The 14,444-nt window shown below is 35.4% G+C and overlaps 1 protein-coding gene across 3 annotated transcripts in view; it reads right to left on the reverse strand.

Moving 5' to 3' along the window:
• Positions 1-4,970: 4,970 nt before the first annotated feature.
• TBC1D23 (TBC1 domain family member 23) overlaps positions 4,971-14,444 on the reverse strand; it is a 67,360-nt gene continuing 57,886 nt past the window's right edge. For all 3 annotated transcript variants that reach the window (XM_068546859.1, XM_068546857.1, XM_068546858.1), the window contains 4 exons: positions 12,407-12,495; positions 9,739-9,874; positions 8,082-8,276; positions 4,971-7,260 (listed from right to left, as the gene is read on the reverse strand). In XM_068546859.1, the coding sequence (XP_068402960.1) occupies positions 7,179-7,260; positions 8,082-8,276; positions 9,739-9,874; positions 12,407-12,495 (502 nt within the window). In that variant the 3' untranslated portion in view covers positions 4,971-7,178. The remainder of the gene's footprint in view (positions 7,261-8,081; positions 8,277-9,738; positions 9,875-12,406; positions 12,496-14,444) is intronic.

Below are 14,444 nucleotides of genomic sequence, written 5' to 3' on the forward strand. Positions count from 1 at the left end.
GCTTTGCAGCAGGAAGATCTTTAGTAACCTCTTAAATTCTGCTATACTTATAGCCTTTTGAGGTTCCTTAGCCTCTTACAATCTGTAAAAAAAAAAAAAAAAAAAAAAAAAGTCACCCTTCATTTAGACTTGGAAGTTTATTGGCATAAAGTTGTATCCAACAATGGTTCCAAACACGGCTGGACGTGCTATTGGAACATCCGGGTAGAGATGCCCAGTAGGCAGTTGGACATAAGCCTCAAGCTCAGATGCCCAGCCTGGAGACTGATTTAGGAGTCATCAGAAGTTTAGACCAAGATGGAGCTCTGAATGTGAATGACAACACTCAAGTGGACTGTGAAAGGCACAGGCAGAAGAGGGGCCTGTGAAGCCTGGGAAAGAGCCATCCAAGAGGCAGGAGAACCAGGAGAAGACCATCAAGCGCAAGAGCCGGTGGGTGCTGTGTTCCTTACATCCCATGCAGGGAAACTGCCAACCTGGATTCTAGAGAAGAGGAAAGTAATAAAAATGAAAACTGTTTTTGAGCTTTCCCTTAGAACGTTCTGGGCATAATAGAAAAGCTAGATGCTGGGTTCCAGTTTTGGCTCTGCCACTTATTTTATGTTAATACCTAGGGCAAATCACCTCACTCTCAGGACCTTGTCATCATGTGTAATACAAAAGGATTTAGAGGCAGAAGGAGAGAGGTGGGTGAGCTGAGTTTGTGCAGCCCTTCCACCACTCCACTCCCTGCCCCTTCAACCGCAGCAGCTCTGCCTGCGTGTTTCCATATTCCCTTTCATCAGATATTTGAAAAGCAGCCAAAGAGTAAAATCACTACACTAGATGGATCTCTAAAACCTAGCTAAAATTCTGCTGTTGCCAACCATGTCTCACCGCTTTAATGACCATGTCCAGGCTGGTACTGATCAGATTTCCATTTTTACTCCAGAGGAGCTATTCCAGCATCTCCAGCCATCTCTATTTATACGTCTTGATACCAGTTCAAACGCAACTGTCTGAAACTAAATTTATCCCCTCTAAGAGCTTCTCCTCCCCGCTTTCCTCTTTCACTCACAGGCACCACCCTTTATACTGTTTTCCAGTTCTCTCTGCTCCCCATCCCCTCCTCCTAAAAATCTAAGTCCCTTCTGTGTCTTTCAAGTCTTTTACCCCCAACCTCTGGCTAGCGACAGGGCGCTTCTTACTCTCCTGAAGCACCCCTTGATTGCTGCCCCTTTTTCTGTCCCCACGACCACCATCCACAGCAAGGTCTTCCTCATTTTGGGGAGACTACTACAGGCAACTCATACTGGTCTCCTTTCCAGCAGCATCTTACCCTCCAGTCAGTCCTTCGTAGTATTAGGGAAATTAGTCTGGGGGAGCATGAGTTCAATTTTGGGGGTGAGGTAGGTATACAAATGACTAAGAGAGATGAAGGACTGAAAATCAGGAGGAGGAATTGGAATCATCTGCACCAGAAAAAGAGCAGAAACTTCAAGAGTGGATGAGATCCTAGAAGAATGTTTGATACTACAAAAAACAGAAGACTCAAACTTGGGAATTATCATATTGGGTTTAGAGCTTTGCAGAGGGTGAGAGTCGAAGGAGAGGGGTGGTGTGTGTGTGTAAACGTTATGTATAACTGCTTCTAAATTTCTGATGCAATTGTCTACAAATCAGAAGACTAGAGTTCAAAACTTTGCTTCATCACCAGAAGGCCATGTAACTCTGGGCAAGTTATTAGCAGCACAGGGATAGCAACTTAAAGTACCTACATGGGCTAGAAAGGTACCTATGGAGTGAAGCTGGTGACTTGAAGAGAGAAAAGTGAGCAGTGACCTGATAGACGCCCCTAGCTCTGGCCTACTGTTTCCAGACCCCAGCAAAGAAGTCAGGCATAGCCTATCAGTCATGAGCATGAACTCTGGAATTGGATGGTCCGGTTTTAAATCCTGGCTCTAACACTTATTTGCTATATATCTTAGAAATAGTTATCCTCTTTGTGCCTTTATTTCTTCATCCATAATATGGGGATAATATCACACACAGCCTAAGACTGTTGTGAGGATCACACTATGACCAACTGGGATTTACCCCAGGAATAGGAGGTTGGTTTAACATATAAAAACCAATTAATGGAATAAACCTTTAATAAAGAAGAAGAGCCACATGACTATCTCCACAGATGCAAACGACTTCTGACAAAAATCCAACACTGTTCATGATAAAAAATACTGTCAGAGGCAATGTTTGTGTACCCCTACAATTCATATGATGAAACCCTAATCACTAGTGTGATTTGGAGACAGGGCCTTGGGGAGGTAATTAAGGTTAGATGAAATCATGAGGATGGGGCCCTCATCATGGGATTAGTGTTCTTGTAGGAAGAAGAAAGAGCAAGAGAGCTCTCTTTGAGAGCATAGAGGAAAAGACATACAAAGACACAGTGAGAAGGTGCCCATCTCCAAGTCAGGAAGACAGCTCTCTAGAACCTAACCATGCTGGTACCCTGATCTCGGACTTCAGCTTCCAGAACTGTGAGAAAATAAATTTGTTGTTCAGGCCACCCAGTCTATGGTATTTTGTTATGGCAGCCTGAGCTGACCAATACAAACACTCAACAGCCTGATAAAGGCCATCTATGGGAGATTCACACTTAATGGTGAAATTCTAGATGCTTTCCCTCTAAGATCAGGACAAGACAAGAATGTCCGCTTTTATCACTTCTATTCAACATTGCACTGGAAGCTTTAGCAAGGGCCATTATGTAAAAAAGGAAATAAAAGGCAGCCAGATTGGAAAGAAAAAAGTAAAACTATCTCTGTTCATAGATGATAGAAATGGAGAAAATCCTAATGAATCCACAAAATACTGTTAGAACTAATACAAAATTCAGCAAAATTGGAAAATACAAGATCCATTAACAAAAATCAATTATATTTCTCCACATTAGCAATGAACAATCTGAAAATGAAATTAAGAAAACAATTCCATTTACAATAGCATCAAAAGGAATAAAATACTTCGGAATGTATTTAATAAAAGAAGTTTAAGACTTGTACACTGAAAAACTATAAAACATCATTGAAAGAAATTAAAGAAGACCTAAATAAATGTAAAGACATCCTATGTTCATAGATTAGAAGGCAGTATTGTTAAAATGCCAATAATCCCCAAATTGATTTACAGATTCAATACAATACCTATCAAAATCCCAGCTACTTTTTTTTTTCAGAAACTGATAAGCTAATCTAAAAATTCATATGGAAATGCAAAGGGCTAAGAATAATGAGAAACTAAGAAATAGTCTTGAAAAAGATCAAAGTTGGAGGACGCACACTTCCCAATTTCAAAAGTTAACTACAAAGCTATAGTAATCAAGACAATGTGTTCCTGGCCTAAGAATATATTTACAGACCAATGGAATAGGAATGAGAGTACAGAAATAGAACCTCACAGTTATGGTCCACTGGTTTTCAACAAGGGTCCCAGACTGTTCAATGTGAAAAAAAAATAATTTTTTCAACAGATAATGCTGGGACAACAGGATATCCACATGCAAAAGAAAAAGTTGGACCCCTACCTCATATTCATATACAAAAATTACTCACAATGGATCAGTGACCTAATTAAAAGAATTAAAACTGTAAAGCTTATAGAAGAAAACATAGGAGTAAATCTTCATTACCTCTGATTAGACAACTGATTACTTAGATATGACACCCAAAGCACCAAGTGACAAAAAGAAAAACAAAGAAACTGGACGTCACCAAAACTAAAAACTTTTATGGTTCAAAGGACACCATCAAGAATATGAAAAGAGAACCCAGAGAACGGGAGAAAATGTATCTGACAAGAGATGTGTACCCAGAATATGTAAAGAACACTTACAACTCAACAATAAAAACAAATAACCCAATTTAAAAATAGGCAAGGAATCCAAATCACCAGTTCTCCCAAGAAGTTATACAAATAGCCAATAAGCACAGGAAACTCAACCACCATTAGTCATTAGGGAAATGTAAATGAAAACCACGAGATACCACTTCACGTCCTAGGATGGCTATAACAAAAAAGACAGGAAGGCAAAAAAAGCAAGGAAGGAGAGAAACTGGAGCACTCATACACTGCCAGATGGAATGTAAAATGGTCAAGCTCCTCTGGGAAATAGTTCGGAAGTTCCTCAAAAGTTAAGTGTAGAATTTAACATATGACAGAGTAACTCACAGATACCTAAGATAATTGAAAACATGTCAACACAAAAACTTGTATGTGAATATTCAAAGCAGTATTATTCTTAATAGCCAAAAAGGAGAAGCAATTCAAATGTCCAGCAATTAATAAATGAATATAAAAAGTGTGATATAGCCATACAATGGAATATTATTCAGCCATAAAAAGAAATGAAATTCTGACAGATGCTACAACATGGATGAAGCTTGAAAACATCAGGCTAGGTGAAAGAAGCCAGACACAAAAGCCACTTATTGTATGATTTCTTTTATCATAAAATGTCCAGAATAGGCAAATCCATAGAGACAGAAAGTAAATTAGCGGTTACTAAAGGCAGGAGGGAGTGGGGAAGAGGGGAGTGACTGCTAATGTGTGTGGGGTTTCTTTTTGGGGTGATGAAATGTCCTGGAATTTAACAGTGGTGATGGTTGCGCAACTCTGAATATACTAAAAACCACTGAATTGTAGACTTTTTAAAAAGGTAAACTTTATAGTATGTGGATTATATTTCAATGAAGTTTTTTAAGTTCAAGATGTTAATGGTAAAGTTGAGATATTATTTTCATCACACATTCAACCTATGGAGTTGGGTCTCCCCCAAGTCAAACTGTCAAATTTTAAGTAGAATAGAACTGTCAACCTATGGCAGTTAGTTTAGTATGTTAGAGTATCATGCTAAGGAGTTTTAATGGTCCTGTATGAAGCATACCAGTGGCAAAATGGTTGAGTATATATCAGTAAAAATTTATCATCTCTACTAGAAAACATGTTTTATTAATGGTGGACAAGTGACATCAAATATTACATAGGGGATTAATTTTACACCTTAATAAGCAATAATAATTCCCAGGGACTGGGGAGAGATGAGGGGTACTTTTTCTCTTCACTCAATTTCTTCGAGCCTTGTTTTTCTCATCTTGAAAATACAGAAAATACCAACCTCACAATGCTGCAACCCCTGCAATCCTTAAGGGTCCACGAGAGGTGGATATCCCAGAGTGAATTCTAGTTCTCTGGTTATCGGGACAGCGAAGGGAGGATAAGCTACATAAGTATCTAATACAATCAACGGAATGTCTTTTCATTTGATATTCATGACTAATAACTGGGCTATTTCAGATGAGGAAACTGAAGTTCAGGTGAGTAGTTCAAGGGAGGAATTTACTACATGTAGAAAGTAATGTAATTAGTTTTAAACTACCTCTTTCCTCCTCCCCATCTAGAAGAACAGAAATAGGAATCTAATACTTTAAAACCTAAAATCTGAACATTTAAATTCCACTGAAAGGATAGCCCTCAATTTCCTAATTTTGTGGTATCCATAGAGATTTACAAATGGGGGGAAAGGGAGAAAGAGAGAGGGAGAGACACACTGTCCTTAAGAACAAAGTTTTGAGCAAACTGTACTGATTTATTTACAATTGTAATTTATAAAGAGTAACACAAATATCTTTACACTAATATTATGAAAGAAGTCCCATGGCTGAAATGGGCAACAAATGAGACTTCAAGACATTTCTAAAAGGGGCACCAAAAGAAGGGAAAAAATGCAATACAACAGTTGTGGGGAGAGTTATAAATACCAAGTATTGCACCAGGTGCAATTTCATGCAAATGTCTTCAACCACTCAAACTTCATTATTTAGATATTAGAATAAAATATCTTGAACTATGTTGCCTTTTTTTCACTTGATTTCCATTAAGTAAATTAAAATAACTGGCTGTAAACAGAATACATCTAAATAGTTCTCCTATCAACCCCTCAGAGACAATCCATTACATTTTAGGACACAGCAGGTTGTGAGGATTTGCTACTTCCCAAACAGATTTTATAAGCAGTCATTCCATGGCCCCAAACGTGTTCCCGGATTTCTTTCACCAAATGTGTCTAATATGAACCTCAATGAATTAAACTGAGAAAGCTGCAAAATAAACCAGACCACTTTTCAGTTTTGTCATATTAAGAGACTAAAAATCATTTCAAACCACTGGAACTTTAGTAAGAGAACAAAAACCAAAGAAGAGAAAGAAATTTCAGGAAGGGATGATAAAAACTAGTTTAGACAGCTCTCTGATTATCTGGCTTTTCTTTAGGTGGATAATAGTGTGGTCACAGATATAATCTCACTGAGGATAAATCCATGTGTACTCAACACCTGTTTCGAAACATTCTAAACCAAATATTCCTCTTGTAATAAAGACCAATGACATTTTTAAAGATACAAGTCAGTCCCCCAAGTGTTAATTTTAATCTTAACATGCCTACCTACTTATTATAATGCTTTTAACTGCTCCTTAGAGACAATTAGGATGAAGTTTAGTATCTGAAGCACTAAGTGTTCAAACTATTAGCTAATGGTGCAAAGATGACTTAGAAACTGATGTTTCAACATTCCACTAGCTGGTCTGCATTTGAGTTGGCTGGAATCTTCATCCATTGCATGAAAAAAGATTTCACTCTTTTTAAGAACAGAAACAGCAAGCTAATTATTAATCTATGTAATACTTTTTAGTTTCTGATACTGCTCAGTGGATAAACCCAAATGTAGCAATTAAAGGGGTCTCTTCAACGAATTCTATCTCTAATTTTCAGTGAAGACACTGCAAATATATATGTGTATGGTTGTTTTTAAATCTAAACTGATGCATGTTCCCTTAAAGCAGCTCTTCAAAACAGAACTGCATTCTGCACCCTTAGTTCTAAGGGCACAGGGTCAGTTACTTCAAAGTCATTTAATAACTGACCTTTATAAGAAATCATTTTATAAAACCAAAAATGCAAAAGAAAATTTTTAAAAAATTTAACTTTCCAGAGATTGATTATAATAATTTACACCTTCTTAGACTTGCTATTCAAGCACCCCCATAAGCAAATGAAAGTCTCCGGTTAGTATTCAGTCAGGAAAATATGTCCATATTTCTCTTGGTTGCCTTAATTTCTTTTGAAATAATTTTCTTTTATATTAACTTTCCAAAGCATCCAAAACTTTCATGATCTGTTGTTTTATGGCTTTGGTAGCATCTCCTGCATTTGGAATCAAATACCTATGAGGGAAAAATATATATATTAATATAGAGCCTTCTGTTCAGGACTCAACTTAGATATCACTTCCAATTGGGAAGTAACCTACAAATCAAGCACAGATGCCCTCCTATGTACTCCCCATCACTTATTTCAACATATACTCAAAAGAGTTATTTTGAAAGAAAGAAAATCTAAATGCAAAAGCAAGGTGATTTTTCATATTGCATAGAGCAAGGTGGAATGAACTGGAGATCATGAGTCAGGAGGGCTATATTTGGTTCTAACACAAGTGTGAAGATCTGGAAGTCATTCAACCCCTCTGGGCTTCACATTTTTACCTGTAAGATTAAAGATGGTTTAGCTTCGATAGCAGTGTGGTCTATGGCCCTTGTGCTGGTCCATGAACTGTTTGTCACTGGTCCACAATGAGATAAGGAAGAACTTGTACCAGACTTGTACAGGACTTGTAAATTAACTACATCATCCAGCACACTGCTTACTTCGTTGATACGTTTTTAAAACAAGAATTTTTTGATGAAGGAAAATAAAAGCTCCTTATTTAATTGCAAACCAGCATTTAGTGTAGCACTGGTGTAGATTATTCCTAAAGACCCTTCTGTCAAAAAGTTTGTGAAATTAGCTACTGCACTTAATGAAATCATGTGCTAATGGCTAAACCATATATTACTACAAATTTGTAAGAAAAAAGATAGCGAGAATACTAATAAAAATGGTTCAAGTATCCTGTTCCACCACCCATTCCCCAAAATAGAGAAGCAAACCGTGTTTAATAATGAACTAATTCAGTAATTCAGATAACATCATCCTAAGAAAATCTTACCTTTCGATTGCCAAGATTTCTATTCCTGAAGTGCTGCTGTTTCCATACTTGAAGGTAATTAGCTCAGGATGTTTTTTTTTGGATGTTATTTTAACCACAGAATTTAGTGCTTGTCGAGACTGTATATAAGCCAATCCTTTCCGTGAAAGAATCTCCCTTAAACAGTACATATGTGTTGCAGTAACCAACAGATGACTTGAGAGGGACAAAAGCATTAAAAAAACAAAAAGAATTTAAAGAAATGTCATTTAAAACAGCTATTACTTCAACAGCTCCAATTATATAAAATGTTCAACTCCAGCTGAAATTACTTTTGAGTTAAAAAGTGAAGGCAAAGGATCGTCTGTAAACAAATAAGCTACCTAGTAACAGCTTTTAATTTTCCTTTAGTTGTATGCAAAATTAATGTTTTATTAACAGATAATCCTCTAACTGTTTAAGAGCAAAAATTATATTTAATATACTAAAAACTATAATACAATTAGAAATCATTAAAATAATAAATTTTTAGAATCTATTCTATATGGTATTTGGAATATACTACCTTTCAGATTTTTAACAGTAAACTATCCTCATTCAACATACCATAACATATACTTTATGTCAAAGACCACTAAGCAATACCTGGGCTGCCTTACATATTTAATAATATTCTGTAACTGGATCCTAAAGGCAAAATAGGGATAGAATTATTAATACACACACCCTGCTTTGTGTCTCAGCTCACTTTTAGTATAGTGATAATACTCGCACACTTTTATGAAATACAGCAGGACAAACATCAGATATCCAGACTGTGGGACATTCCGCAGAACAGTTGGCCTAGACTCAAAAAGGATTCATTCATCATGAAGAAAAGGGGGACGTGTGGTGAGGGAAGCAGTATTGTTCTACACTGGGTGAGACTAAAGAGAGATAACAGGCAAATGCAATGTGTGAAACAGGACTGGATCCTGGACCAGGAAGAAAAAAACAAAGACTATAAAAGATACTTTAGAGACACTGAAAAATTTGAGTGTGTTCTGTATGTTGAATGATGTTCACTAATTTTAAAGCTTTTAAAGATGTGATAGTGCTACTGGAGCTGTGGAGGAGACTGTTGATATTCTTTGGAGATTTACGCTGAAGCATTTGGGGTAAAGTGTCGTTTCTGTAAGCTTCTTCTGAATGGTCTGACAAAAAGAAAGTGTATGTGTATGTGTGTATGTATATACAAACATAAAAAGAGAGGTGGGGTAGTGTGAAAAAAAGTTAAAAGCTGGTGAGTCTGAGAGAGGCTTATAAAGCTATTCAACGTACTATTTCTTCAACTTTTCTGTTTAAGTTTTTCAAAATAAAAAAATTACATAAGAAATATTTTTTAAAAATCAAGACATATAATACAAGTTGACAGAGGGAAATTATATCTCATTGTGTGTGTGTTGTTTTTTTTTTGCTGCACTGCACGGCATGTGGAATCTTAGTTCCCTGACCAGGGATTGAACCCGTGCCCCCTGCAGTGGGAGCTCAGAGTCTTAACCACTGGACCGCCAGGGAAATCCCCAGGAAATTATATCTTATTGTACTTGGATACATAAAATTTCTTCTGCAGCTACCTTTTATATCATTACTTCCCTAAATTCAATTTTACTTCTGAAGAAGTTATTTTAAAAAGTACCTAGGAAATATGTGTCCACTTTCTTTCACTTCTTTACAAGGAAAATGATGCTTGACATCTGGCTTGTTTATCCAAGTCTGAATGTTTACAACCTCTTTTCTGTCATCATCTGACATTGAAGAACTGTCAATTTCATCTATAAAGAATTATAAGATGTTAAAAGTGGGTATCACCAACTTAAAAAATGATACATTTTTTTAATAGCCTGAAAAAAATTTCAGTAGTATTTTAAACACACAGCTTGAAAAAAAAAATCAATTCTAACCCAGCTACTATATTTCCTTATGCCACTGGTACTACTATAAAAGCATTATTATGAAACATCACTCTATATGGTAAGAAAATCAAGTGAAAATATTGAGAATATACTTTTAAAATATTAAACTATGAGGAATTTCAACTTTTTTGATTTATATAACATAACTTTAATCTATGACTAGTCTGTAGAGAGATGGCAGAATTGTCCAATAATAATAATATTGTCCAATAATAATATTGTCCAATAATAATATTAGCATCTATCCAATAACTGTCCAATAATAATATTAGCATCTATCTTGAGGGCAAAGATGGCAGAGTTCTTTTTCTCTTGCTGGTTTTTTTTTTTTTTTTTAAGTATAGTAGATTTACAAAATTATATTAGTTTCAGGTGTACAACATAGTGATTCAATATTTTTATAGATCGCACTCCATCTGCAGAGTTGCTGGTTTCTGATTTTAAGGAAAATAACAACAACAACAAAATCCATGCTGGGATAGATAAGTAAAAATCTATTTAGTGGGATTTTTTTGTGAGAGAAATAGAAGACATTCTAGTTATTTTGTTTTTCTAATTTAACAAAGGGGAATTACACTCCCTAGAGTTAATAACTGTAGATATTCTTCTCTTTGCTTTTTAAGAAATCAAAATATAAAAAGACATAATAAAAAAATGAAATCTCACATATCTATTCACTTCTAGCTTAAATAAAAAAGTGAAGCGCTCATGGATTTCTGCCCAGTTACATCCCCCTTTCTTCCCCACTAAGAAACAGTGACTATGTGAATTCGGTATCTCATCTTTACTTTTAACCCAACATGAATATTCTTAAATAATATACAGTAGTGTTTTGCATTTTAAGTAAAATTTATATAAACAGTACACTGTTCAATTGTATTCTTCTGCAACTGTTACCCTACTCCCAACATTGTAAAATTTATCCATGCTGACACACATAGCTCTAGTTTTCTTATTTCTCATTACTGTGCAATCTTCCAGAGTGTAAATATATATGTGTATATATACATGTATGATATGTGAAATATACCATCATTTATTCATCCATTTCCCTCTTCCCTTTGTTAATGGAATAACAAATATTTAGAGAGAGATAGAGACCGACAGGTAACAGGAAAATGGCAAAAGAGGGGAGGAAAAAGGAGAAGAGGAAGAGCACTCAGAAGTGCATGAAACAGAAGATAAAGAATAGCTAGAGAAGGTGTTGGGGAAAAATCTATATAGAAATAAAATACAATATACTGATTATTTTACTATAATATAAAATGAAAGAAGAAGTGTATTTTTAGATTTTATATACAGGAATATAAAAATTTTGTGTAGGAGAAAATAAAAACTCTGTGTATTTGCTTCAAAAAAAAGAAATAACATATAGAAAATTACATTTACCTCAATGCAGTTTTCAGGAAGTTGACTCTGTAATATCCATTAAAATGTCAAATGTGAGTCCCTCTAATCTGGCAATCTTACTGTTAAGAATTTACCCTCTGGATATACTCTTGCAAAAACGCTTGCAAAAGTTTACCTAGATATATGCATAAAGATAGCCATTGCTATTTGAAACAGAAATAAAACTGGAAAACTACCAGTGTCAATTGGGAGAAGAATGATTTAATTATGGTACGTTTGTGTAATAGGAAGAGAATTGTGAAGGTATACAGGCTGAGGTGGAAAATGTGAAACATATATTACTAAGTGGAAAAAGCAAGATGAGATTTGGGAGTATTTTTTTCTTATTTGTACTTTTACATACAACATATACTTTACATACCATACATATTTTTAGGTATTTTTTCTAACTCAATACACATTAATATTAATTATGATTACTTAAGCAGGGTAATCTGGGCAGTGGGATTATGAACCAAAGTAATAAATTATTTTTTGAAATATAAAGAAAGACAATCACAGAGGATGACAAACTTCCCTGGCATAATATCCCCATCTTGTGGCCCTTTAGGCTACTGCCTCCAGTTTCAAAAAGGCTCTTTTCAGATGTCTCAATTTTGGAATTTCCCAAACTTCAGCCCCACAGCCCTCAATCTCCTACCTGGGTGGATCAGGGGGATTTAAATCCAATCCCATGGATTTAAATACTATTTATATATTGATAATTCCCAGATTATCACCAGCTTAGACTTCTCTCCTCAGCTAAAGACTCCTATAATCAACCGCCTACTCAGCATTTCTATGGCATAATTTAAGATGTCTAAAACCAAACTCTTAATAGAAAAACCACAGACTCTCCAATCTCCTCTACAGAATCTCATTGTGTCTTTTTTTTTTTTTTTTTTTTTTTTTAAAGCAGTTGTTCAGCTACTCCCAGAATGATCTCTATAATCACTACTGGTGCCTGAAGAAAGCAGTCTATAAATAAGTGTATTGCTATACCTGTGTCGTATTCTTCTTCATCCCCAATGCTGAAAACAGGCTTTACACCACGGTAAGGCTTGCCCACTCTGTCACTGCTGCTCACATGCCTATATTCAAAGAAGTTTAGGAGGGAAATCATCACTTAAGTTACCAAAGATTTTCACCAAGTATCGTTTGAGTATTAAAATAAAACACAAATGTTCTGTGTGCCCACCATGTACCACCCAGTTCCAGGAGAGCTATGTTAAGGAAATTGAAACAAGATAAGGAAATTGTTAGCAAAAGTGGCATAAGGTCTTGGTATGTGGAATGTTTTCAAATCTGTAAAAATTAAATTTTAAACAATTTTAATGTTCATTTAAAACCAATGCATTGTGAAGTTCCTTAACCTCTCTGTGCTTCTGTGTCCTTATCTGTAAAATGGTGGTAACAATATCTACCCTTCCTGGTTACTGTGAAAATTAAATCAGTTAGGACTTCCCTGGTGCCGCAGTGGTTAAGAATCTGCCTGCCAATGCAGGGGACACGGGTTCGAGCCCTGGTCTGGGAAGATCCCACATGCCGCGGAGCAGCTAAGCCCGTGCGCCACAACTACTGAGCCTGCGCTCTAGAGCCCGCGAGCCACAACTACTGAAGCCCGCGAGCCTAGAGCCCGCGCTCCGCAACAAGAGAAGCCACCGCAATGAGAAGCCCACGCACCGCAATGAAGAGTAGCCCCCGCTCAACGCAACTAGAGAAAGCCCACGCACAGCGACAAAAACCCAACACAGCCAAAAATAAATTAACAAAAAAATTAAATCAGTTAATATTTGGTAAAGCTCTTAGAACAGTGCCTGGCATACAGCAAGTGCTACATACATGTTTGTTAGACAAAATAGTTTACGAAACCAAATATTCAAATTCCAGTAGGAGTGCCTAATTCTCATATGGGTACAAATGTCTTAAGGTTTTGCCTCCCATTTTTTTTTTCATTACTGTTACTTTTGTTTTAATAGAAATGAAGATGCTACTTCTTTTACATAAATAAACCATGAAAATGAATTTGCCTTTCACTTTCAAGTGGCAGAAACATAAACGTAAACTCAAACTTAGTAAGTTCTGCAGGAAGTATGACCTCTTTTTTAACATAAAAATCAATACCTCATTACTTTTCAGGCAACCTCAAATAAACCAAGAAGTAAACTTAAAATATTTTGACAAAATACCACGTTTCTGGAGAAAGAGTATTGTATTATTTGTAGAATAAGGTTCAGCTAAGATAATCTATGATGAAGGAAAACTGTGGCTTTTTTTTTCCTTGTCATATATCGAGAGTTCAATGTGGAAAAAAATCAAGTCACGTGTCTTTACTTAGTCTTAGAATTCAATTTTTCCCGAAGACAGAGATCAAATCTGTATTTTAAATAATTTCTTAATACATATCATCAATAAAAATCAAGACCTAATTTTGTTAAAATACGCTTAAATCTTTATTTCTCCCAAAACAACATTCCCCAACAGAAAACCAATGAGAGTTGAGTGTATAACAGAATTATAAGTTAGATTAATCAATACACTGCTTACATTTTAAGTTATAAAATCATTTGATTTTTATGTTAAAGCACATCTAATGTAAAATTATCCAATAAATTATCAAACTATGCTCATTAAAGAAAATGAAAGAAATAATTCAAATACCTATGAAACTCAGATTCAGCTTTCTTACAAAAGGCAAAGATAATACAGCTTTGTGTAACAATACTTTAGTGCCATCTAGATTATAAAATTGTATGAGATTAAGTTATTGGTTTTCTCCTGATGTTGAAGTATAAACTGCTATAACATAGAAAGTAACAAAGAAAATGTTTACAGTAAATGCTTGAACCAGAATATAAGTAACATCCAAAAAAAAAAGCTGGACTCTTTTTAAAAAGCAGTATATCTATGCTTTTTTAGCAGAAACAAAATCTACAAGAGTTTGACTAGATTTTAACCTGATTTACTGACCTCAAAAACCAACCCAATTTATTCTAACTTTTCACTAAACTCTATTTTCAAAATGGATATATCTGCCTGT

The sequence above is a fragment of the Eschrichtius robustus genome, chromosome 6 (genome assembly GCF_028021215.1).
Source record: "Eschrichtius robustus isolate mEscRob2 chromosome 6, mEscRob2.pri, whole genome shotgun sequence".
In the NCBI taxonomy this organism is placed as follows: domain Eukaryota; kingdom Metazoa; phylum Chordata; class Mammalia; order Artiodactyla; family Eschrichtiidae; genus Eschrichtius; species Eschrichtius robustus.